At 40.2% G+C, this 27,592-nt stretch overlaps 1 protein-coding gene across 3 annotated transcripts in view; it reads left to right on the top strand.

The window, feature by feature from the left end:
• The window catches only part of TMTC1 (transmembrane O-mannosyltransferase targeting cadherins 1), a gene marked incomplete at its 5' end in the record, with an annotated part of 259,484 nt that overhangs the window by 186,062 nt on the left and 45,830 nt on the right, over positions 1 to 27,592 (top strand). For 2 of the 3 annotated variants that reach the window (XM_082851098.1, XM_082851097.1), the window contains 2 exons: positions 6,620 to 6,733; positions 21,357 to 21,500. In XM_082851098.1, the coding sequence (XP_082707224.1) occupies positions 6,620 to 6,733; positions 21,357 to 21,500 (258 nt within the window). The remainder of the gene's footprint in view (positions 1 to 6,619; positions 6,734 to 21,356; positions 21,501 to 27,592) is intronic. The other variant, XM_082851096.1, reaches the window with a different exon arrangement.

Here is a 27,592-nt window from a genome sequence, read left to right as displayed (position 1 = left end):
AACACTTATTCTTTGGAGGCAAACAACTGAAACAGAGTTGGAATCACTTTCAAAAGCAGAAAATATGGAAAGAGCATAGGAGAGCGCACAGAATTGGGGAGTAGGTGAGGAAGCAAGCATGTAGCAGACGGGAAACAGGTGTCTGGATAGTCTGTCTTGAGGGGACCTGGGCACCTGCAAAGGAATGAATGGAGGGTAAATGTACCCCAATTTTCTCTCTCTTCACATCACAGTCCTAGGAAAAGAAAATCGTCTGACTAAGCCTGAGCTTAGGTCGTGTGCCTGCCCCTTGTCCCCACTAGGGCACTGAGATGACAGAACTGGCCAAAGACGCTCCCCTGACTTCCATGGGGGGAGTTAGGGCAGGCAGAGCCCCTGGGCTTCCACTGAGATGTCACAGCAAGAGGGAATTCCCCACAGGAAACCCAAGCACCGGAAAAGGACACAGACTCTGGGCTGCCAGAAGTGAGTGAATGAGTGAATGAACAAATGAAGGAGTAAGACACATGTTCACTGTACTCCTCTACCGTTTTAAAACAATATATCTGATTTTGCTATTTGGCAACTTAACTTTCTTTAATAGAAAAAAAATTAGTCTGGCACGCATGCACGTCTTACCAGTTTATTTACTGTTACTATATCATTATCATTGTCACCATTATTACTTCAGGGGGTACTATAGGGACCTGTTGCCCTGTGGGTTTTTTTCTAGGAATTGTATATCACTTTTAGGCTTCAGATTCTGTTCCGTCCCCGTCATACCCCCGACCTCAGTGCAGTTCTCACAGACTACAATGGACTTGTTCCCTCTTACTGCCCACTGCTGAGGTCATTCTGTAAACACAGGGGCATGGAAGTTCAGGAATATAACTTCCTCCTGGTTTCTGTTGGCTTAATTCATTTTTTCTTTCACTTTCAATAGTCAGTGCTTTTATGAGAAACTTTAAAATGATTCTGCCCCGTGTTAAATCCTTTCCTTGAATAAAGGTACTAAGACTGATTGTATTTTCTAATGATGTTTACTGCTTAATCAGTGCAACTCTGAGGAAGGATTTTGGCAGACAGCATTTTATCTCAAGGATAACAAGTTAGTGTTCAAACCCTGTACAGCTGATGCCAGCAATTTAAAAAAAAGGAAAACAGAAAAACAAAAATCTCATTGACCTTGTATGCAGAGGCTTCTGGTTTTTTAGATGGAAGCATGTAGGAAGTGAACAGTTGATTACTAAAACACAGGCATTCCACATATGTGCTTAAAGAGACTTTGTGTCTTGAGAGGCCTTTGGTGATCAAATGGAATTTTGTGTAATGTGCAAATCAAAGCTATCAATAATTTTTAGAAAACTTTTCCTGTTATAATTTATTTATGTCCTGGGAAAACTTTTAAGTATCTGAGGCTTTAAGTTGATTGTTTTTCCTTCAAGACCAGCTGTTTATATGTATTCATCTTTCCTGAGTAATGTTCAAATCAGTTGAACATTTACCAAGAATCTTTGAGGCAAGATAGGATTAGTGGCTGGTGTGGGGTCTGGAATTAGGCTTTCTGGCTTTCCTCCAAGTTCTACCATTTAATAGCTGTGTGATCGTGGGTGAGTTACTTAACCACTCCATGCCTTAGTTCCTTTATTTTAAAATTTAGGAGTTTGGGATGAACATATACACACTACTATATATAAAATAGATAACCAACAAGGATGTACTATATAGCACAGGGAACTATATTCAATATCCTGTGATAAACCATAATGGAAAAGAATCTGAAAAAGAATGTATATATATACATATACGTATATATGTATAATTGAATCAATTTGCTGTACACCTGAAATGAACACAACATTGTAAATCAGCTATACTTCAATTAAAAAATAAATTTTAAAAAAGGAAAAATTTTTTAAATTTAGAATAATGATAGTGTCTATCTTCTGAGTAGAGTATGTGAAAGATGCGTAGGGCAGTATGATAAACACTGTGTAAGGCTTTCAGATTATTGCTCTGCACTGTGTTCTAGGACATGAGAGAGCAGGGCGTGGGGCGAGACACTAGAGGAGCCTGACGTCTGGATGGGAGTCAGACACATGTACACATTTTAATGTAATGTAGCAGGTGGTAGACAGAGGCAGAGCAGGGTGCTGTGTAAGTGCAGGCAGGTGACTGGGACCAACCCAAGCCTTCAAGGACCATTCTCTTGTAGACCTGAGCTCTGTCTGGAAGGATAAGGAAAGCCTAAATTAGCCGTAATGGCCAAAACCAAGAGCTGGCCAACTAAGAAGAAGTTGCAGTAGTTCTAGATGAGGTGATGCCCTTGACAGAGGCCCTGTTTCTGTTTTCTCCTCTATTCCAGACTGTCAACCCATTGACCATCCTAGGTCATATGGTCTCGTTGAGGCCTCTCTAATTATATGGAGTGGTTGTGCTTGGCAATACTATGAACGATCTTACAGAATATCTTAGGACAGACCTTTGTGTTAGAGACGATCCAAATTTCAGTCAAATTCCAGGGTTTCCAGCTGAGGCCTCCTGTCACAAAAAAGATCCCACTGAGTGATGTATTTTTAGGAGATACAGATGGAAGCTTTGTACTTTTATTGGCAAAAACCTCACACACAAAAGCACAAGAACCCAGCACTTGTGTCTCATCAGAGGCTCAGAGAGAAGGTAGTTTGTCCAAGACGAAATCGCTGTGAAAAGGAGGTGTCAGGTTTGAACCCAAATCTGATGTAAAAGCCAAAGAATACATCTACTTCACCACACCTGTGTTTTGCTTTATGTTTTCTAACTTAAGCTAATCCCAATATAAACAGAGAAAGACAGAGAGACAGAGACAGACAGAGACAGAATGAGAGATGTTCATAATCATAGCTGCAAGGTACATTTTCTTTAGTTCCCAGAACAGGAGATTATTCTGCTATCTAACCTGAGGAGAGGGTAAGTGCATAGCTTCTAGTGATAGCCCAGACTTTTATATTTTGGTACCAAAATAACACAATTTGATGAAATCTTTTCTTCCCACGCCCCCAAATCTTCAAAACACTTAGAAAGACAAAGCCAGCATGTTTTCTTTTGCATCCAGTTTGGAGTCTCTCTTAATCCCATTCATGAACTATTTAAGTGATCCGTGGACCACCAGTTAAGAATTTATGGCCTAGATCTTCTTCCCTCCCTGTAGGAAATACGTTTCTCTTTCCTCCTCTCTGAATTGCTGAGCCAGAGAGATAAGCAGACCTCCCAGGGCAGAGAACATAAACCAGGGATTGGCAAATTCCTTCGTAAAGGCCAGACTGTAAATATTTGAGGCTTTGTGGGCCCTATGTTCTCTTTTGCAGCTGCTCTGCTATTGTCTCGGGAAAGAGGCCAAAGACATCTATGTAAAAAGGTAAACACATTGATGTGTCTGTGGCCCATCAGGCCATAGTTTGTTTACCAGTGAAATTCTTATGTTTCTAGTATCTTGCGGTACCTTTTTGGTTTATCAAACGTTGACCGACTTCAGGAATGATTGTGACCTTATACTGATCTTGGTTGAAATCTCTGCTCAACTACTTACTCAGTCTGTAACCTTAGAAAATGGTCTTAATCTCTCTGAGCTTCAGTTTCCTCATCATATGGGAGGTACAGTAATACTACCCATCGGATAGGTTGTTGAAAGGGTGAGAGGAGAGAGCCCATGGAAATGGACGCTTAGCTCAGCACTTGATTCAAAATAAGCCTCCATAAGCACTGGCTAACCTGATTGTGGCACTGGAAACCTCAGGTTAAACAGGGTCACAATTGAGGAGAGCCATAAATTCTTACTTTCCTTTCCTGTTAACCTCTGGCTGAACATTTTTTTAAAATGTTTGTTTTCTAATCAGGAATTTGGGGGTGATTCTCCTGACCTATTGTTCCAGTAATGCCAACAAAACAAACTGATGTTCTACAAACTTGGAGAGATACCTGATAGAAGTGGCTTGATATCTCTGTTATTTTTCAAGTCTTCTGCAAACGAGAGGTGTGAGGGAGAAATGCAAAGTGCATGAATTAAGATCCTGAGTTCAAAGGGAGACCTTAATTCATAATCTTTGTTGTAGTTATTAATAGGATTTGGGATCCAGCCCCATAACTTATGAATCCTACATTTCCTTATGGAGTAAATATGTGTAAGGCTGCACGTTCTGTTAAGACAGTTGGGACGACTCAATCACAGCATCTCAAAAGCAAACTGATGAGGCTGACCCCGGAAGGAGGGAGCAACTTGGCCAGTCAGAGTGACCTGGAAAGTTTTGCCTTTGGTCAATTGTTTATTTTCCTTTTTTTCACAAACTGTTTATTGTAAAATGAGAGACTGGAAAAACATAGCAGTAAAATATCACAGAGAGAACGTAAAGGTCAAAAACAACAATGGGAAAAGCAGTGTGTTCTTAGGATTTCAGTTACTCCACCCATGCCTGCTTGCCTGCTACAAATATTATTACTTCCATCCTGCCATCACTGAACAATGCCCTCATCTTAGCAAGGACGCTTTTCCACAGGCTGAACTCGGGTGAAACATAGTAGAGCAGCTATGCTAATCACACAGAAGGGAGGATCAATTCCAATAAATATGCCAGTTATATCTATGCTGAAATCAAAGTTACTTTAAAATCTCCCTGTACCATGCACTATTTAGTTCTGCATAGAAAAATCAGATACTTTCCTGTATAGAAATTGGATTTTTTAAAAAGCCATTACTATCACTCTGAACTTGGTCCTGCCCCATGACCTAATATACTTTGGGTAATGTCCATTTGAAATGTTATATTAAAATTCTAGCTTTGTGTGTTAGCTGGTGAGCTTCGCCATAAGGTAATTGAAGGAGATTGATGATTTCACTGGCATCCAAATGGCAGCATTTGTAAATCTTTTGTCTTGGGTCAGTGGTTTCCAGTGAGAGGATTCCTCCAATCTCCTCCGCGGAGTCCAATCCTGGCTTCCAGTATGCAGAGTTTTACATGGGTATAATGGGGTGAGGGAGATTCCACTGTTCAGAATATATATTTTCACTTAATCTACCTTGGAGGTACAGCTCTTCTGGCCCTCGACTGTACCTGTTGTTCCTGATCTCTCTGATTCAACTTTTCTAGAGAGTAAACGTCCTGCCTTTTGCTGGGATGGGGAAAGAATAGAGGAAATAGTCACCTGGATGTGCCTGGTGGGGAAGAGGATCTGGGGTCTAACTGCTGTTAATACAGATTTACAGCCCATCTGTTTCCAGCCGCACCCCACACACAACAAAACATCCTAGCTACTGCCGTGCATTTGACATCACCATAACAGCTCTGTGTAAGTTGAAGTCTGCTGCTGTCACGTGATGCTGCCCTTGGGTTGGTTGCTAGCTGCCCACACTCCCTGTAAATTCTCTCCTCTGGAGAGTTCCTCAAGCACTTGGCCAGTGGATTTTAGGTGGAACAGTCTTTGCTGGTCCTAAGGGACTGGGCTTTTTTTTTTTTTTTTTTTTTTTTTTTTTGCCTTTGAACATTTTAATTTATTTCTTTTTGAATTAAAAACAATTTTTTTCTTGGTTTATAACGTTAAGGGGCTGTTATTTCAACAAAGGTTACAATACCCTGACGTATTATCCTAACAGGTTTAATTTGTATGGTGTTCCCCTAGTGTTCTTACCTTTGAATTAAAAATTAAATGAAAATATGTCACCTAGAAGAGGAAGGACATTTAAAGTTCAGTTGCCGGAAACTAGGTTGTTATCCTTTCTGCTTCCTGTCTGTCATCACCTGCCCCATTCCAGCATTTAACCCATGTAGGTTCCAGGAGTTTTCTTTCCAGACAGCCCCAAACCCATCTACCCCTGCCACCACCTCCTTGCAGGTAAGGGAACAGGGACTCTAGGAGCAAAGTCCTTGGGTCAGAATCCCGTCCCTGCCAGTTACCAGCTATCTGATCTCGTGCAGGGTGACTTTGTGAGGCAGTTACAAACGACAGCATGTCTTCCTCCTTGTGTCATCTTCAAAGCTTCAGTGTTACCCTCTGGGGCTCCCCAGGTATTCTGTTTTACCAGCTCGAGCACACTAACACACTCGCCACTTAAGCAAAGTTTTTAACCTTTCTGAGCAAAACCTCCTTTCCTTATCTGCAACTTGTAGAATAATCATACCTGTATTTTTTTTTAATTAGCCCTGGTTTATTACATGGGAAGCGTTTATCCCCAGTAAACCTTAGTAGGGAAGTCAGTCTACAGTCATCCCTCTTGTAATGATTTATTTTTATAGACAATCTCATTTTTTTTTTTAAAAAAAAAGGAAGGCTATAAATGAAGGAAGGAAGGAAAAAACTGAATTAACCTGAGCATGCTGGGTTGTTCCCCCAAAGACTCATCTCTTACCACATCCTGCCACCTCTGCTTCATGTGCAGTTAGCGTGTTTGTTTAGTTGTGCACAGATGTGCACAGCCTTCACTGTTTTCCACAGAAACATGTTTAGTAACTCATAATAATTCACAAATTTTGGAAGACTTGGCCTTGATGGATGCAATGGACATTTCAAATACAGGTTCATGAAACTGTGGGTAAAACATGAAAGAAACTGACAACATTCTTAAGCAGTACTCTTTGTTACTCATTTTTTAAAATTTATTAATTTTTAGGTCTGGAGTTCAGACTCTGCCCCACAATGCCAAGGTTCACTACAACTACGCCAATTTCCTGAAGGACCAGGGTCGGAACAGGGAAGCCATCTACCACTACAGAACGGCCCTCAAGTAAGCAGCAGATGGGTGTCGGCTGTTGTGTTTCTTAGGCCCTTGTTTATTTCACTCACCCCTCCCAGTATTTGGGGGGTTGTTTGTTTCTCTTGACAGTGAACATCTCCTTGGAGATGGTAAAGATCTGGGACTCCAAGTCTTTGGGCTCAGTGTTTGAGTCTAAGTCTACCTTGCTTTTAACTTTTAGTGTTTTCTTGTAAAAATTTCCATTGCTACACATTATGCAGTGAAGTGACACAGTTGAATACACATATACAGACCAATAAGAGCTGGTTGTCAAAAACATACTCGTAAGTTCTCAGGATATTTACTCCAGTGAATTCTTCCCAACTTAGGCTTCCCTCTTTACATAAATATCTAAGAGGGTTTCTATAAAGACATTGGAGTGTAAAATAAAATACTCTGATAATTGTATTAAAGAGAAGGAAAATGAGGAGACACTTGACTACCGTATTGGGAATATGTTAATAAGGTATGTATATACATAAATATATATATACAGTATATGTTTTTCTAATGTTTTAAAAATTTTTTTTAATTTAAAATATGAACAGCCCTGACACTCTCCTTATACTCATCCACTAAAAGAGAATATACCAAACATGGCTTTAGAGATGACTTTTAAGGAAAATTCAAATGTAAGGTCTGCGTTACCAGCAGCTGTCTGCATTGCTCTTAGGTACTCTTTTAAATTGCAACTCTGACTTTCAAGGTAGTCTTCCCTAAGAGATCCCAGAGAGTAAATGTATTTAACCTGGAACGTGTGGAGGCGTGATAAGCAAACACAGCCTTGGAATCTCCCAATGTGGGCAAATCCTCTCCTTTATTGAATAATGTGAAGCTCACAGGAGTTTTTCAAAGAGGTTTCCACGCCTCTGCAGTATGTCCCACATTTGGTTGAATTTTTGGTTACTGTTTCACTTTGGGATGTGCTCTAAAATATGTGTACCAAACAAATCGTACATTTCACTGAAGTTCCCTCTAAGGATTGTCTCAAAGCTTAGTTTGAAATTGTCATTCTTAAAGTAACTGACCTAATTTTTAAAGTTATCCTTTTGAACAGTGTTCTACCTAAGTACGTTGTTCATCAATCAAATCTTTTAGACTTTAGGACCTGTTATTTAGTATTCAGTATGGTAAAAATTTTAAACTGTACACATCAAGTTCCCTGCTAAATACTTTTCCAAAGATAACAAGAAATATAAATTCAAGAGGAATAATTGTAACAAAGATTTTTATTGAGGAAAGAAGTTTTTATTAAGAAATAGAAGACATTTTTAAAGATTTAATAAAGGGGCTTCCCTGGTGGTGCAGTGGTTGAGAGTCTGCCTGCCGATGCAGGGGACACGGGTTCGTGACCCAGTCCGGGAGGATCCCACATGCCGCGGAGCGGCTGGGCCCGTGAGCCATGGCCGCTGGGCCTGCGCGTCCGGAGCCTGTGCTCCGCAGCGGGAGGGGCCACAACAGTGAGAGGCCCGTGTACCGCAAAAAAAAAAAAAAAAAAGACTTAATAAAGAATCATATTCTTCACTGCAAGCCAGTTCATGCAGATATTTCCAGTGTTTATCTCTGGTTGTTGAGATTATGGTTTAATTTTTTTCTTTATACTTTCTACTGTGCTTCAGAGTTCCACGATGAGCATGTATTATTTTTGAAATGAGGAAATGTTATTTTTAAAAAAGCATGTTCCCCCCCGGCCCCCCCAAAAAATGATACAAATGAACATATTTACAAAACAGAAACAGACTCACAGACCTAGGCAATAAACTTATCGTTACCAACGGGGAAGGTTGGAGGGGAAGGATAGATTGGGAGTTTGGGAGTGACATGTACACACAGCTATATTTAAAATGGATAACCAACAAGGACCAATTGCATAGCACAGGGAACTCTGCTCAATATTCTGTAATAACCTAAATGGAAAAAGAATTTGAAAAAGAATAGATATCTGTATATGTATAACTGAATCACTTTTCTGTACTCCTGAAACTAACCCAACATTGTTAATCAACTATTCTCAATACAAAATAAAAATTTTTTTAAAAAGGCATGTTCCTTCAAGGGACATTTAAGCAAATAAAGCGTGTTTTGGTTTTAATAATTAATTAGTGTTTCATGATTTTAGGTGGCATTCTTAAAGGGAAGAAAAGAGCAGTAAGTTTGCCTGAAAAATATTGGTTGGAGGGAAGTATATCAGTATCTTTTAAAATTTGTTTCATTCTAACAGACTATTTTCTGTGAAGTTCAAACAGAAAAATAAGGCAGACCTTCAGGCACAGCTTGGGGAAAAGGTGTAAATTAAGCAAACCTCTCCGCCAGCTGACCTTACAAAATTACAGTAGCTGGTTGGGACTTCCACTGTCAATAAAAGTAAATGTTTGCTTCAGCAACTGGCCTTGTGGAAGAAACTTGTCCTTGAGAAATGGGGTAAAGACAATTAAAGCTAAGAATATACTACATAGTAATTAGTGAAATATTTCAGCATCTCAGACCAGGCTCAAAATAGTTCTGATTTAAAGTATCATCATTTTTGTTATGGATACCTCCACGGTGAAATTTCAATGGATGTGGTGTTTTTTGTTTTTTGTTTTTTTAATTTAAGTAAATTGTCACTCTTTGTGTTAGAAAAGGAAAATACTGGGACTATTCATCATTTTGATGATTATTTATCCTAGGTGACTGGAAGACTGCCCTTCCTTAAATATAACTCCTTCTCTGTGGAGGTTGCTAACACAGGGATTCCTCCCCTCCCAACTGCTCCACCCTACTTCACCTTTGGTGTATCTTGATGTTTTCCACGTCTGCAACAGTAATAAAGAGAATGATTAGGGAAATGCAGGATTAAAGGTGGTATTATCTGAAATCAGCCCCAACAGTTATTCATTCCTGTTGTAATGACTGTATAGGTTCCAAAGGCAATGGTGATATTGGCCATTAGGGTTGTATCTATACCGATATCTTTTTGGCTGGCTTACAGTTCTAAAAATAACACTATATTAAACTGGTAATTATATATGACACGAATATTCTTCTACTTTTTAACTTTATTCTATTTTTTAAATGTAAAAGTACCACTGACTGACTTCTCCATTTTGGTGCACCTCAGGTATTATATTTCTGTAGTACAAGGGAGATCTCCCCTGAAAAATGCTGCAGCTGAGGATACAGAGTCAGATTAAGATCCAAATCATCAAAGAAAGTTGTCAGAATACTTTCCTTAAATCCTCCATAAACACAAATGTAAGCTTTCCTTTCTGTGAGGAGTGGCTCTCATATTTATACCTAATGGGGTGTTAAAAGTTTGGGATTGTTTATGCTGGAAAATCAGAACACCACTGTTGGAGCTACCATATGCCTTCACAGCTTTCTGACCATTGAGTTACTCTCGACAAGGTTTCTACTATTTTCACCGCGTATGATGGGAGTAGAAATGTTACCGGAAGAGGGGCCCCTTCCCAGGTCCGTAAGTGGGCTCTTGTCTAACACTCAGAAATGAATTGTCCGAGGAGACACACGTGCTGACAAAGCAAAAAACTTTATTGGGAAGGGGCGCCCGGGCAGAGAGCAGCAGGGTAAGGGAACCCAAGAGAACTGCTCTGCCATGTGGCTTGCAGTCTTAGGTTTTATGGTAATGGGTTAGCTTTCCAGGTTGTCTCTGGCCAATCATCTTGTTTGTGCCCATATTTGGTCTGACTCAGGGTCCTTCCTGGTGGTGTGGGTCTCTCTCAGCCAAGGTGGATTCTAGCATGAGGGTTTCTGGGAGGTGGGCAGGACATACTATGGCATCTCCTCCCTCCCTCCTTTCGGCCCCTCCTGAATTCTCCTGGTTAGTTTTTGGTGGCAGCACTGTGTTCCTTATCGGGACCTCCTGTCTTGAGACAACTCATGCAAGCACTTATTAACGTGCCTGGCTAGGGTGGGCGGTTTCGGTCAATGGTTCCCTAACAGAAAATCCACCCAGCCATTCAGCTCTTCCTATACAGAAACTCCCATGAAATGACTCATTCAGTAAGCCCAAAAGAAAAGATAGTGGCCCTGCCCAAATAAAGTGCAGAAGACATTGAATGTGTACTTGGCCGGTAGCTTGTTGATTACCTTAAAAAGTCAGTTAAAAGTGAAGAATCATAAAACAAATCATGCGCACTCTTGAATGTTTTATTGTACCCTAAAATTTTACGTGTATGTCCACTCACCAAGTCTTCTAATGTCAAACCAAGTTTTTTCTTTGGGTAAGAGTCTACTGATTAGAATCTGCAAAAAATACAACCACAGTTCATTTCTGTCGTGATCATTTTTAAAGTGGAATCAAAATGTACAGGCTATCTGAGATTTTTCTGGTTTTTCTCCTCCAGCCTTTTACAATTAATCTTACATCGAATTCAACAGCAATTTTTTTGAGTGACTTCCCTTTTTTGAGTATTTCCAGAGTATTTTTTAGTTTTCATAAAAATCACAACTCTCTTTTTTACTTTTATATTTTATCAGTTTGCAAGGTATTTCATTATATTGTGCAATTGCAATGAACAACTAGAATAAATCTGTTAATAAGAACAACTGGCTCTTAGCAGTCATGTAGCTTAACTTAAGGGAGCAGAAGGGCCCAGGCTTATAGAGAAGGTTTATTATGTTATAGGCACCCACCAATATGTTTTACAAAGAACAGAGAACATCTGCAAATCTGATGACACAATTAAGAGACTTTTAAAAGAGTCTTCATTATAGGTGATAAAGTCTCATGGAAATTGTTTTTCACCTTATAATTAGATTTCTTGCAAGGCTCAATTACTGGTTGGTTAATACGGGCTGGTCATCAAGAACCCTGAACCTGGGAATGAGAATAGAGTTCACCTTTGTTCAGGTGGATCAACAAAGTCTCTTCACTGTCAGTAGGAAAATGCCCCATGTTTCACTGAACATTTGTTCACTTAGATGTCCTTTTCCCTCCAGCCTCTACAGTAAGCCCCTGCCATACCTAGACTAGCTGATGTGCCCCTGGTGGTTGGATATCAGCCACATGCAAGATTTCATCCTTATAAAAGAGCTGTGATCCTCAGTCACCCAGATAGCTATTTTCTTTTCACAGGTATGGTTTCACATGAAATACACAGAAATCATCTAAGGTGTCCCCCCTCCCATAAGTCCTATTGAGTAGGAGATGCATTACCCTGCCCTGAGGGAACTCAGGTGTGTTTGGGCAGCCTTGGTATCCTTAGAGGGGCCTTGTCCACTCCTAATGTATCTGCTGTTGATGTTTTAAATAGAAAATCTGAAGGGAAAGAAAACTGTTCATGGGGGCGGTTGAAGTCCCTGACCAGGCTCTTCTTATTGGTATAACTAAAAGGAAAGAAAGGTACTTTTAAAACTCCTGTACAAAAGAAGTCTACAATTGATATTTAATTGGCTAACTCGTGGGAAAGGAGAAGCTAAAATCTTTCTGATTGGAATTTTTTAATGCATAAAATAGAGACTTTTCATGATAATGGTACCCACTGCTCTCATTCTTTGTATTCCCTCCTGTGTGGATAACTGGAAGTCTACAAAGAGACTCCATTAGACTATAATAAGTGTATGTGGGAGAAGAAAGTAATAAGACAATGATTATTGAAGAAAGCCATATCGTTAGAATGTAAAGAAATCTAACTATGTCTAATGAACCCACTGCTCATTGATGTCCTGAGTATATCAATAAGATTATTATAATTCCTTTGAAAAATGTTGTCTATAAAACTGGTAGAGTTTGAACTTTTTTTTTTAATCAGGATTTAATGATTATTTAAGAAGTCCTTCTTTACCCAGGCTATTTTGAATGAACATTTAAAATAACTCTCATGACTACAGGTGGCCTTAGATACCAGCTGCCATATATTTCTGGAAAGACTGAAAATTCCAATACCATTTGTTAACCAAGTTTAACCAGTGGAGAGGGGTTCTTCCGTTGGTGTGGTACTTTTATTTATAAATGTCTAAATATGCTTTCCGGTAGCACAATTGAAATCATGTTTGTTCCTTTTTGTTGATGAAATTATATTCTCACTATGTATATTTTGTGTTAATTAAGTCTAGCAGCTTTTTTCACTAAATCCAAGAAATTGATTTAGAAATTCATTTAGAAAACTAGAATTTTAGTCATATTGTGGCCATACTTACGGACTATATTTCAAAATGAAAGTTCTATAATTTATATTCAAAAACATCTGCTCTCTCTTTTTTCTGCCTTAAACCACCATTTCACTTCAAAACCTCACTGCGGTTCCCCAGGAAACAAAATCCAAGGCAGAGATTAGCAAGCAGGAAGTTCATTAAGGAGTGCTCTCTGGAACGCCAGGGAAGCAAGATGGGCAGAGGGGGAAGGAGAGATCCAGTGCATTCGCAGGGGCTCAGAGGAGCCCTTAGGGAGCTCTGGAGATGGGGTGGCCCCTCAGAGTTGTCATGAAAGAGATGGAACCTTTATACCCGCTATCAACCAATCACTGGCCCCAGGCAGAGAAGAGTAGCCTCGGGTAAAGCAATGCCCAGAGAAGAACTCAGCTGTGAGCTGTCAAGTGCCTCAGACTTGAGGGGTATCTGGGTGGTATAAAACAGCACCCACTACACTGGCTTAATTGATGATTTCTTATATAAGTAAATATGACAGTTCAACAGAATATCATTTAGATTTTTTGTTAAAATGAGAAGAGTGGTGTTACCTACCTCATAGGGCTGGAATAATTCACATACAAGGTGTAAAGCAGTGTCTAAATACCTGGCCATGATAAACTCGGTGAATGTTATTAATACACCCCCAATCTGACCACTTCTCTCCACCTCCACTGCCCATCATCTCTCACCTGGATTACTGCAGTGTTCTCTGGTTTCCCCCATTTTCACTTCCCCTTCCTCCCCTCCTTCAGTCTGTTCTCAACCCAGCAGCCACAGGGAAGTTCATAGTAATCCTGTGCTCAGAACGTTCTGCTTGCTCTGAGAATCAGGGCCCCGTGCAGTGGTCTCCACGTCCTGCACCATCTGGTCCCGCTGCTTCTCAGACCTTACCTCCAACTACACCTCTTGCTGTCTCAGCTCCAGCCAGACGGGGCTCCAGGCACACACCAGTCGTCACATTCTTATGGCAATTGGAAAAAAAAAAACGCATGACCTAAAAGTTGAGAGTTACATTTTATTCCGGGGACAAAACTGAGAACTTAAGCCCAAGACACAGCATCTCAGATAACTCTGAGAGACTGCTCCGAAGAAGCAAGTGGGCGGACCCAGGATGTATAAGGGTTTTTGCAACACAGACCAGGTAGTCAGAATATCAAAAGATTACTGTTAATTAAAGAAAACCAGTTATCTCAAGTTAAGGAATTTAGTGCTTTTCTGTGTGTGGGAAGATGCAAGAGTCTGGGCTCACTGAAATCATTCCTTTGATATGCACCTGAGCTATCTGGGGCCAGTATCCTGTGCTTTCTCTTCCTGAGTCTCCTTGGGGTGCACCATTGGGGGTGGCTGCAGCTGCCAACTGCTAGATGGTGGGCATCCTGTTTCTATCCTGAGTTCCCTCAGGGCTCACCATCTGGGTGGCTGTAATGTGATGGCTAGATGGCTGCAACATCCTTTGTTTACTGATACTGGCAGGGAACATTTTTCATTCACACCTATTACAGAGACTCTGTATTTGTCCTTCCTTCTTCCCAGAACACTTCCCCTCCTTCTCTAAATGGCTGCTTCCCTCCCTCCCTTCAGGACTCTTCAGGTGATGTCATCTTGTCTGCGAGGCCTACCCTGGTCTCCCTGCGAACCCCAGCATACCCTGTTCCTCTGCTTCACTTCATTTTTCTCCACTGCAGTTTCCACCCTCTAATATGCTTACACACATTTAACACCCCTAGCTACTGCCCATTCCCATTACATGCCAGTGGTGACCCCCAATTCCTGAGGTGGATCTTCAGGATACACACGCCTTTCCCTCCCCACCCCTCATGATGTCCTTGGTTGGCACTTATTAACTGCAGACATGGACACACTCTTCCTACCCAACACTGTCTTTTTTTTCTAAGTCAATCTAATAGCCAGAGTGCTATCCATGCTGCGAAGTGTTATTACAATAAAGATTCTATGAGCACATTGATCTGTCACATAAGACTTTGAATCTCCTTACAACCTTGGATGTAGCTCTTAAAATTGTGCGTGTCGGGAATTCCGTTTGGTGTTGAGCGTATCGGAAAGGCTTGGAGGAAATTGCTCTGGTGCCTGTGGGGATCATTTGCTTCAGATGATGAAAGATTGACAGACTTTGTTGGAGTGAGTGCTTGACAAGGAACGTTCCTACATTCTTAAAATGAAGAAGGCCAAATGTCCTTCACAGCTGAGCACCTGCGGTGTGGGACAAACAGATGGATACAAGACAACCTGAGTGTGCATTGGGTTAGTGATGAAGAAATAATGGAGGTTATTTTGACTGATGGAAGCAAGTCAGAGGCCTTAGCAGTGAGGAGAATGATTTTTTGGAGGATGAGAAATCCACATGAAAAGAGAGCTGGCAGCTTCCTGCTGGCATGGGTTCATTAGGGCTGTGGAGAGAGCCAAGTACACCCACCCAGAGGTCCTGTAGCCAACCCCAGAACATCAAATGTATGGAGTGTATCATGTATGAGGGTGGACATCTTATATCCACCATCCTATTTGTTCACACAGAGGATTAATATGTTATGGACCTTATTGTTATAGAGAGAGCAACTAAAACACAGACATAAGTTCAAAATCACACAGCAAGAAAGTCACCCATGGCTTCTGACTCCAATCACAGTTATATTTCCACTCCACCAAAGTAATTTCCCATTCATCTGCCGCAAAAACCAAAGTTCACCATGGTCACCCCAAGCCCTTGAGAAAAGGTAAAATATGTTCACTATTTTCTATTTAAAAGAGCAAGGAAGGGGCTTCCCTGGTGGCGCAGTGGTTGAGAGTCCGGCTGCCGATGCAGGGGACACGGGTTCGTGCCCCGGTCCGGGAAGATCCCACATGCCGTGGAGCGGCTAGGCCCGTGAGCCATGGCCGCTGAGCCTGTGCGTCCGGAGGCTGTGCTCCGCAATGGGAGAGGCCACAACAGTGAGAGGCCCGCGTACCGCAAAAAAAAAAAAAAAGTGCAAGGAAGTATTTAATTCAATACATTTCCCAACCTCCAGAGGAAAATTCTCAGGAATCAGGGAAATTCAGCCACTTAAAATGAGTCATTTCCTGAGGGCATGGTTTTACTCTAAATTGTTTTGAAAAATCAATTGGGCAGAGTCCTCCTGGATCTCTACTAGAGGTCATCCATTGTGAGAGATCAGATAATTTAGTTGGCCCCTCACTGGAGTGTGTCATACTTCCCTAAATTGCATTTGAGGTTTTTTTCCAAGACTGTCTAATGGATGGGAAGGAGTACGGTACCAAAATAAAGTGGCAAGACTTGCTGCTGGGTGTTAATGGCGATTTCAGACAATTAAAGAAGCAGACTGGTAAATGATCAATGTCATTCTGGTGCACTTTAATGACATGATGATTCAAATTTTAAAATCAGGCACTTGAGAAATGGCAGGGACTAGAATGAATGAAAATATGCTGCGGCTGCTGCTGACTCCTGAAATGAAGTTGACTTTGAGTATTTTTTAGTTCTGTGAACTTTGGATCTCATGGTTGAAATTTTTTCCCAGTCATGTTTTTCTTTTGGATTCTTTTTTTTCTCAACAGGAAATAGAAAAAATAGAAAATAAACATCTGACCTTAGCATACTTAACCTCAAATAAATTAATGTGTGGAATGAAAATCAGATAAATAAATCAGGGTGTGTATATTCTGCAAGGAAATTGCAAAGGGGAGCACATGATACATACAGTCTTGCTTGAACAATGAAATGCCTTAGAAAGTACTTTAATAATGAAAAAGTAATAGAATTCTTAACTTTTGAACAGATTGTACAAAATTTAAAGTAAATGACTGAATAAAATATAAAACTAAACTTTAGTCATATACATCTTATCTCTATGGATCTTTAGTTGAGATTGAAGCTTAAGAACAGTAGATGGGAGAGCATGTGTCTATGCCTTAAACACTTACTGGATGTTGTTAGTTCCAAATAGCTTCCCATGATACTGTGGTTTTTAGAGATACCATGAGTATTTTGTATGGCAGGAGACAAGTTTTCCCAGCGAAGAAGAATCTCAGCCACGTTTCCTGAGTATTGACTTTATTTCACTTCTGTCCCTGAGAAGTAGTTTGTATAGGATCATAGCTGAATGGACTGGCCCAAGGATAGAAAGGGAAATTATTCTGAATGGAAGGTCTAATTGATAGCAGTATATTTATTTGCTGAAGGTTGAATGACTCATGGATTGTTTGGGAAAATAAATAGATTTACAGGAACCATCTGACTTTTAACACTTAAGAACACAACTCCTGAAAATATTTCTTTTTTTAAAAAAGTAATTTATTTTTTCTTTAATTTCTCCCATCCTCCCATTCCTCAACTTTAAAATAGTACAATAATTCTACTTGAAGAATTAGAAGGTTAAATGAGATAGTATATAGGAAAGCACTCTAAAATGTAAAGTATCACTAATACATGCTAGGTTTTTTTAGACCCATTTTCTTTTGCTCCTGCCTTCTGTTTTTCATTTAGGCAACTGTTCCCTCACAGTGATGATTTCCTGTTAACATGTTGCTGATATTCATTCTTCAGAGATAAGTTGCCTGGGAATGGAGGAGAATAATAATGTCCTTAACTACCTACTTTATTAATTCTGCTTAAGGAAAGGCCACCAGATAAAAAGTAAGAAGCCCTTCAATGCTCAAATGGGAATATAAATCATAGAGAATATAAATTGAGAATATAAATCATACAGTACTTGAAAAATATTCTCTTCAGCTCATAGAATTATATCTCTATGCCTAGATTTCTTTTTTAAAGAGAAGGAATAAACTTTCTTATACCCCAGAACTATTTGACGATATTATACATTTTCCCTATAATAAATTTTAAAAATTTAACTCAGTGAAATTTTAAAGCATAATAATAAGGAAATAGTGAGAGAGCCCCCATATACAATATAAATGTTGAGTAAGACTGAGAAAGAAAATCCAGTGGCTGTTCACACTGGTCTTATAAAAATAGGCCTGGGGCTTCCCTGGTGGCGCAGTGGTTGAGAGTCAGCCTGCCGATGCAGGGGACATGGGTTCGTGCCCCGGTCTGGGAAGATCCCACATGCCGCAGAGCAGCTGGGCCCGTGAGCCACGGCCGCTGAGCCTGCGCGTCCGGAGCCTGTGCTCCGCAACGGGAGAGGCCACAACAGTGAGAGGCCCGCGTACCGCAAAAACAAACAAACAAACAAAAAAAACAGGCCTGAAAATTACCACTCTTCTCCCTTTCAGTGAAGCTTTTGTCAAGGTTCTTTACATGGGGAAGGGAATAATCACTACCAGAACTTTTGTAAAACGTACCTGTAGGCGTCAAAGTCAAGACACACTTAATTTATCCTGACAATTGATGCAGCAACATAGACATCTCTTAAATTATTCATCTTTCTAATAGAGAATTCCCCTCTTGGAGACCTCAGGGTTGAATTAGACCCAAGCTCATTTAAACAAGTTTATTTAAAAAGTAAACACACAAAAATAAGTTTCGTCCTTGCATAGGTCTTCAGTAAACAAGAGAAGAGTATATGTTTTAAGAAAATGTCTACATCTATATAAAAATCAAAATTAAAAGTGATAATTTTTTCTTGACCTGCTTAAAGAATCTTTTTTATGAAATTCAGCTTTGTTTCATAAATAATGTAATGCTTGCTCATGATTAGGTGAACTTAATCAGATGCCCAGAGGGAGGGGCTGTTGCTAGCAGATCTTTACTATTACCAGGAGTAAACAATATGACACGTTTTCCAGGTGGAGGGCTGTGAGTGGCAATAGATTCAGTAAATCACTATAGACGTCAGGAATCCCCTTCCTGGACAGGTTGGGACTCTGTTAACACAAAGCCTCTTCGCTGCCTGTGCCCGACCACAAAGCCCTGTCCTAAGCTTGGAGCACAAGGCATGCTAAAGACCTTTTTTTCCCTCATAGTATTTATATTTGTTTCTCTTTACTTCCCTTCTCACTGCTTGTTTCTGTTTTTGAGAGTTCATTGTGAACTTATGTTCTGTTTCTGGTTTGAAAAAAAAAGAGAGAGAAAAATTTTTGTAGTCAGTGAACTTGGAAAGTATTATATCAATACATGCATTCCTTTAAATTTATTTATTTCTTTATTTTGGGCGGCGTTGGGTCTTTGTTGCTGCGCGCGGGCTTTCTCTAGTTGCGGTGAGCAGGGGCTACTCTTCGTTGCGGTGCGCGGGCTTCTCGTTGCGTTGGCTTCTCTTGTTGTGGAGCATGGGCTCTAGGCACACGGGCTTCAGTAGTTGTGGAGCGTGGGCTTCAGTAGTTGTGGTGCACGGGCTTAGTTGCTCCGCGGCATGTGGTATACTTCCCGGACCAGGGGTTGAACCCGTGTCCCCTCCATTGGCAGGCGAATTCTTAACCACTGTGCCACCAGGGAAGTCCCCATGCCATTTCTTTAAATGGCAGTGGGATGGTGATGAAGTCCAAAAAGGTGGGCTGATAAGCAGCGGGAGAGGGCAACTGCGTGACAGGGAGCCCATCGTAGATGCTCTTATTGAATTTAGGCTGTCCTTTCCCATATTTAGTGCTTTCACCTCAGACATTTATTTTGAGGGCTCCAAAGCCTATAAGGAAATAAGGAAAAGACCAAGTTTTAAGAAATTGCCTCTTCTGGGAAGGCAGAGGTCACCAGGATGCTTTCTCTTGCTGTTTGTCATCAGAGAAAAAATAAGAACTGTTCTCACCATGTTCACAGGACCCCCCTCTTAAATCTTTTGGAAGTCAGAGAGCTTTGCTCAACATCCAAAAATTTTTTTTAATTGGAAGAATTAAAGTCCTGGCTGTGATATGCTCTCTGTAACCATTCCCAAAGTAATTCTTAGACACAGCTTCCCAGGAGGCTGTTCTGGGCATGGAATGAGTGGGCAGGTACGAGAGCATCTTCTCTTAGCTCTGTTGTCCTGTAGATGCATCTATGAGAGAGCACCAAGGACTTGTGTACCCCAGGAACTGTGAGGGTGGGTGTTAAGGGACTGGTACCAGGTACCCTCAGGTTGTCTTTGCTAATTAAAGGTGACTAGAAAGAAGCAAACACGTTGTGTGTGTGTGTTTTTTCCCAACTTCCTCTCATAATGTATCTCTCCCAACAGCCTACAGAATTATTGTGAATAATTAGGGCTTTCAAGCCTTGGGAGGACGTAACATTCATCTGAATTGATTCTATCCCTTATCAGTCAGGAAGAGCATTACACAGATTGTCTTCCTGAAAATACTGAGGGATGCTAATAGCTGAGCTATAAGGCAGTAAGGAAGGGAGGATTACATGGTCCAATAAGCTTAGGAAACTCTGGGTTAGGCAAAGATTTAAAAAAAAAAAAAAAAAGCTATGCAGCTTGTCTTCCTTGGCCTTTTAATAGGAACCCCTTCTGTCCCCAAATTAAATTGATCTTCTTAGAAGGTACAGAACAGGCTGGGAGGGGGCAGGCATGGCATTTGATTGTCAAGAGACTTGACAAGTACAGATCCTGTTTTTATTACTTGGGCATTATCTTGCCTTTCCTACATTAAAAGCCAGCTCCACAGGCTTATTCAAAATCCTCTGGGTGACAGAGACGGAGTGAGCCTGTTCGACGACTAAATGTGTCGGCTCTGAGCGCAGCAGAATCAACTCAGCTGTGTGTGCAGCAGCAGGCTGGTTTGCCTTCCTCATAGTTTCTAGTTAAGGAAGTGAACTGATTCTCTTCCTTTCTTAATCACCATAAATTTGCCTTGCTGATGTGTACGCAGTCCTCCTTTACATTTGCTTTTGAACATTAGGATCGCTGTTTTCACGTCATTGTGCCTTTTGAAATTTTTATATGTTTGTCAGGATTTTCATTCCCAGCCACTATCAGAGCAGGTGGTGTCAAATAACAGTAGCGGGGAAATGAGACAAAATGGAATAGGAGAGTCAAGGTGGAGAGCCGTTTGAGGGAGAAAGTTTATTTTTATGGGGAGACGTTTGTATCACCTTCTCAATAATGGCGGTTTTACTGATGCTCCAATTCAAATATATTCATGAAGATCCCTCATCCAGGGAACCCCCAACATCTTGTGGAAATAGTGGACATTATACAGGCAGCTAGTCAGCAGTCCCGCTAGGCCAGAAAGTCAGCACCGGTGGCAATGAGGATTTTCAGTCAAAGGAAGTTGAAAGTAACTGTATGCTCCAAGCTAAATTTATTCAACCCCGGTAGATTTGCATACTATTTATTTTTGCACTCCTTGGGGGTAATTTAATTATGCCATCATGTGTCAATTACTTGCTTTCCTGCCATGTTTATTTGCCTGCAGGTGCACAAACGGTTGACTGTTAAGATGTGACATAGACATACCATTAAAATAAAGGAAGAATTCAGTGTTTCATTTTTGTTGTGGCATACCTGGGGCGAGGAGTGGGGTGTGAAGAACAAGCAAATTGTGACCAACTTTGAAGGTTTTGAACAATCATGGCTTAATATTTCTAATTGTTCAGGTTGTATCCGCGCCATGCAAGTGCCCTGAACAACCTTGGAACACTGACCAGAGACACAGCAGAGGCAAAGATGTACTATCAGAGGGCTCTCCAGCTAAATCCACAGCACAACCGGGCTCTTTTCAATCTTGGGAATCTCCTTAGGTAAGTAGAACGTGTACCTTTGATCAGAAGACCTTGTAGTTTCAAGAAATCCTTTCCTTTTCAATACTCATTTGGTTGTGGTGCTATCTCCTCTTCCTAGGGCAGAATAGTTAGGGTTTTCAAGTTTGGGGAGGATGCAATATTCATCTGAATTAATTCTATCCCTTATCAATCAAAAAGAGTATTTCCCAGAGTGTGTCTCTGGAAGTATTAGTTCTGGGAGATGTTCATAGGTTGTCTGTAGAGGGCTGGGAAGACGGAATGGCTACATGGACAAATAAACTTAGGAAATGCTGAATTAAGCAAAGGTAGTTCCTTTATTGCAAGAATCTTTAATATGCTAAATGCCCTGTGAATATTCAAGAAGGGAGTATGGAATACAGCGTTTCCCAAAGTCAATCATTTTTGGTAGGCATTTCCGAAGAACTTCATGAATATACTTGGGAAAAGTGCTGATCTAGGAAAAGCAGCAAGCTCTAAAGGTGAGCATAACCACAGCTCATGCGCAGTTTGTGCTATAGGTAAGAAACAAACTGAGGCTTTCTTGGAATTAGCAACGGTGACTCTTGCTCTCGGAAGACATCCCAGGCATAATCACTGGTGTTTGCTTTTCACTCACTGCCCTGGAAAAGACTGATAGTGCAGTTAGTCTCCCTGAAGACAAAGGGGTACTTTTGCATCTTGTATTTTTATTAATATAAAGTCTAGGCAAGTTGGTGATGGCAATGTTAGTGGTAGTAGTGGTGATAATGATAGTGGAAATGGTGGTGGATATGGAATTTAACTTCTACACTTTGAAAAACAGATTGACATTAGAGAAATGCAAATCAAAACTACAATGAGGTATCACCTCACACCAGTCAGAATGGCCATCATCTAAAAATCTACAAACAATAAATGCTGGAGAGGGTGTAGAGAAAAGGGAACCCTCTTGCACTGTTGGTGGGAATGTAAATTGATACAGCCACTATGGAGAACAGTATGGAGGTTCCTTAAAACACTAAAAATAGAACTACCATACGACCCAGCAATCCCACTACTGGCCATATACCCTGAGAAAACCATAATTCAAAAAGAGTCATGTACCACAATGTTCATTGCAGCTCTATTTACAATAGCCAGGACACGGAAGCAACCTAAGTGTCCATCGACAGAGGAATGGATAAAGAAGATGTGGCACATATATACAATGGAATATTACTCAGCCATAAAAAGAAACGAAATTGAGGTTTTTGTAGTGAGGTGGATGGACCTAGAGTCTGTCATACAGAGTGAAGTAAGTCAGAATGAGAAAAACAAATACTGTATGCTAACACATATATATGGAATCTTAAAAGAAAAAAAAAGAAAAAAAGCTCTGAAGAACCTAGGAGCAGGACAGGAATAAAGACACAGATATAGAGAATGAACTTGAGGACACAGGGAGGGGGATGGGTAAGCTGGGCCGAAGTGAGAGAGTGGCATGGACATATATACACTACCAACTGTAAAACAGATAGCTAGTGGGGAGCAGCCACATAGCACAGAGAGATCAGCTCTGTGCTTTGTGATCACCTGGAGGGGTGGGATAGGGAGGGAGGGAGGGAGACGCAAGAGGGAGGAGATATGGGGATATATGTATATGTATAGCTGATTCACTTTGTTATAAAGCAGAAACTAACACACCATTGTAAAGCAATTATACCCCAATAAAGATGTTAAAAAAAAAAAGATTGAAGACATCAGAAATGGGAATAAAAGGGTGAACATGTTAGAAACAGAGAGTAGTGATGCATTTGTCTGTGCTTGTTAGGTTGCTGACTATCCACACACTTACTGAATTGGTTTCCTTGTCTCTGAACTTCACAGAGCACATTCGGTACCTTTAGGGCTAATGGTTTGCTTTGTTCTTTGATCCTCTCCCTAACAGGATGGGCTTAATTGCCACAGTACCTCAGTGGATGCATCTTCTTCGCATTCTTTTTTACTCCTTGAATTTTATTGTATTTATTTTTTTTGTATTTATTTTTTTAAACATCTTTATTGGAGTTTAATTGCTTTACAATGTTGCGTTAGTTTCTGCTGTATAACAAAGTGAATCAGCTATATGTATACATAATATCCCCATATCCCCTCCCTCTTGCATCTCCCTCCCACTCCTTGAATTTTACATATGCATAGAGATATTAGTCCTTTTTCTTAGTGTGCACATGTGTTAATGCATGTTCTTATTTAATCCCATTTGAACAGAAGCATTGGGGAAAGTAATCACAGAACAGTCTAACATCACAGAAGGCGATAGGTGCCATCCCAAGTCTGAAGTTTTGTTTAAGAACGGCTTTATCCATATACTGGAGCACAAAATCAAGGGAACACTCTACCAAAGTAAAGAAATGCAAGGAAAGTACAGTTAAAATGAAAAAAATAAAAGTATAAATCAGCAAAAACTAAATGAACTTAATAAATTTTTTTAATTAGACAGTTTAGGGAATTCCCTGGTGGTCCAACGGTTAGGATTCTGCACTTCCACTGCAGGGGGCACGGGTTCGATCCCTGGTCTTGAAGATCTAAGATCCTGCATGCCGTGTGGCCAAAAAAAAAAAAAAAATTAGATAGCTTGTTAAAATTTTAAACAAATTTAGAGTGATGAAAAACAAGTAAATGAAGAAGTACACACTGTGACAGAAAAGCCTTTTAGCACTAGTACGTTCTCTTTAAAAATAAGAGCAAATCAAAAGCTGTAGGGAAAATGTGTTCTAGTTATTGTAGATAACTGTTTACAGGTCAATAGGGTGCTTTTATTTTACTCTACTATTTTTATGAGGTCTTATTTATTTATGTGAAGTTCTAAGGACTCATTTTTAAAAGTCATTGTTGCATCTGTATGTGTCCAGCTTAGAGCCCAAATAACTTAATGGGTGGATAAATCCTGTTCATGTCTTTTGGGATACCAGCATTATATAGTACTGATTTCAAAAATAGTACAGATGAGTATTTTTTTTTTTTAACAAAGAAACCAGCTTTGATGGCCTGGATACAAAATGAGAGTTCTTGTTAGGAATGATATCCTACAGTTGTGATTATCACACTGTGCTGAATGTGGCCCTACTTGGAAATGGTGGCAGAGATTCTTTTAAATTTCATCTTGCCCAGACCTGAACGAGAGATGCGTACTGCAGCCTTCCTTTTTCAATTCACATATTATTGCCTCTGACTATTACCTTGAATTAGTGTATGTGAGTTAAGAATACAAGGAAATATTTTTTGGAACATAACAATGGCTACTTTTCACAGTAGGTGGGGCTCCTAGATACTCAACGTAAGATTTTTCTCTTTTTCAGTAAAATCAACTCAATGATTATCCAAACCAAAAACGCTCCACATTTGTATAAGACTCTGAGTGCTTTTTTTAAAAAAATAATAAAGGCCGGGGCTTCCCTGGTGGCGCAGTGGTTGAGAGTCCGCCTGCCAATGCAGGGGACACGGGTTCGTGCCCCGGTCCGGGAAGATCCCACATGCCGCGGAGCGGCTGGGCCCGTGAGTCATGGCCGCTGAGCCTGCGTGTCCGGAGCCTGTGCTCCGCAACGGGAGATGCCACAACAGTGAGAGGCCCGCATACAGCAAATAATAATAATAATAATAAAGGCCTCCCAATGACTCTTTTAGATAGGGAAGAATAGGAACCAAGAATAGGAACCAAGGTTAAGTGCTAGGTACAAAGTCACCCTTGTTTACCTTCTGCTCTTTCACATTAAACAGAGAGCAAAGTGGCTCCATCTGTGTAGATGAGTCTTAGAATCCAGTAGAATAAAATCATGATAGTAGCTAACATTTATGTAATATTTTCCAGTTTACAGACAAGTGGTTTTTTTTTTTTTTTTTTTTTTTTTTTTTGCGGTACGCGGGCCTCTCACTGTTGTGGCCTCTCCCGTTGCGGAGCACAGGCTCCGGACGCGCAGGCTCAGCGGCCATGGCTCACGGGCCTAGCCGCTCCGCGGCATGTGGGATCTTCCCGGACCGGGGCACGAACCCGCGTCCCCTGCATCGGCAGGCGGACTCTCAACCACTGTGCCACCAGGAAAGCCCCAGACAAGTGGGTTTTATATCCATAATTTAATTTAATCTTTAAAACTACTGTGAGAGGCAGTCTCATCCTCATCCCCATTTTACAGATGAAGAAACCAAGGTTTAGAGATTTCATGTGACCTTGGCCCAAGCTCTGCTGACCCAGGATTGATTGCCTGCCCTGTCCTATTCACTTTCCATTACCCATGCTGCCCAAATAACTCTCCAATCCAAAAATTACTTAATATTTAGCTATTAAATGGCATGTGATTTCCTTTTGGGAGGAAGGAACTTCCTGTTTTTTTAATCAGGAAACAGTAAGGTTTGTTTCCATTATGTCCTTTAGTAGCAGAGAGAGGTGACCCAGAAAACAGCAGAACTAATCCACGTTCACTCCACGTCGGATCTGCTTTCCTTTCTGCTCTAACTGACAATGGGTCAAAGGCATAAAGAGGATAAGAATATTTTAAATATGTTTTTATTTGATCCGTTTTACTATTTAAGTTTTATACCCTATCTATGTCTCGTTAGGCAGCTAACTTTTAAAAATTGTGTTCTTTTTTGTAACCTAGAACTTCATGTTCCTTCTAAGAACCCAGGTGATCTCCTTAGATATGAGTTTAGATTTGATCATCCCTGAGTGGAGGACACTATCACTTTTCCTCTTTTATAAATGAGAAACTAAAATTTGGAGAAGGTAAGTTAGGTGCCAAGGTCCCTTAGTGAGGAAATAGAGTTTGTGGGAATTGAACCTCAAACTTTCTGTCCAAGTACCCTTGCCCTTAATCACCACACTCTACTGCCTCCTTGTGGCTCATCTCAAAACTGAGATACAGCCCAGAGCAGCCCTGCCCAACAGAAATACAATGACAGCCAGAGTCTATAATTTAAATTTTTCAGGTAGCCATATTTTAAAACATAAAAAGGTGAAATTAATATTAATAATGTATTTTATTTAACCCCAGTATATTCAAAATATTATCATTTTAACATAATTAATATGAAAATTAATTTTTAAATTGAACATGTAAAAATATTAATGGGATAGTGTACATTCTTTTTTACAATTAATATTTGAAATCCAGTGTATGTTTTACACATACAGCGTACCTGAGACTAGTCATATTTCAAGTGTTCAATAGCCACATGTGGTTAGTGGCTGCTATATTGGACAGCACAGACCTTTATTAATGACCTTGACTTTGAGAGAAATGAGTTTTTGTCCAGACCAGAAACTCTAAATAAGATGTGATTCTGTCAGAGCATCCCAGAAACCTTAGAGCACTGAGGACAAATTCCATTTGAATTCTTGGAGTTATATGACAGACAGCTTTAGACCTGTTCACAGCAGTGCATGTCACTGACTCTTATCCAAATATATTTGACCTCTTTCATGACCATTTCCCTGGACTTTGAAGCTAATCTGTTATGATTCTGTACAGCACGTTTACAGTGTGACAGATTGATAACAAACAGCTTTCCATGCCAGCATTCTTAGTTTATATTAATTATTGTTGGCTTTGCTTGGAACCTAAAATGTAAAAGAAAATAGGCAAGATTAGCATACAGTTTTTATGGATGAAAGAGCAGAAATCCCTGATGGCTCAAGAGAACATAATAGAATACTTTAATTCAGGGCATGGGAAAATGCTTCTGTGACTGCTTGGGTAAAACAGTGTCTGGTATTTGCTACTGAAACAGCATATTTTCATTTTAAAGAATTGTATTGTCCCTCCCATTGCCAAAATTACCTTCTATTCACATAATAGGATATGGGTGTTATATGGGTGTTACAATAAATCTTATAATCAAAAGTCAGAAGAAAATGAAATAGAATTTCCAAAATTGAGCTATTTAGCAGATGAGTTTGATAACAATATACATTTTATTTTCTTTAGGTGAATCCTTTAGAAAATTGAATTTCTAAAGAATAAAAGGATGTGGAAAAAAGGGTAACCATTAGCTCTGAAATAAATTTCAATGTTTGGGATAAATTTCCTTATAGCTATGGCATTAGCCACACTGCCTTTTATTTCATAAAAAGGAAG

The sequence above is a fragment of the Leucopleurus acutus genome (genome assembly GCF_964270905.1).
Source record: "Leucopleurus acutus genome assembly, chromosome: 11".
Taxonomy (NCBI): domain Eukaryota; kingdom Metazoa; phylum Chordata; class Mammalia; order Artiodactyla; family Delphinidae; genus Leucopleurus; species Leucopleurus acutus.
The sequence above is the reverse complement of the archived record's forward strand: the minus strand, read 5'-3'. Positions and strand labels throughout refer to the sequence as shown.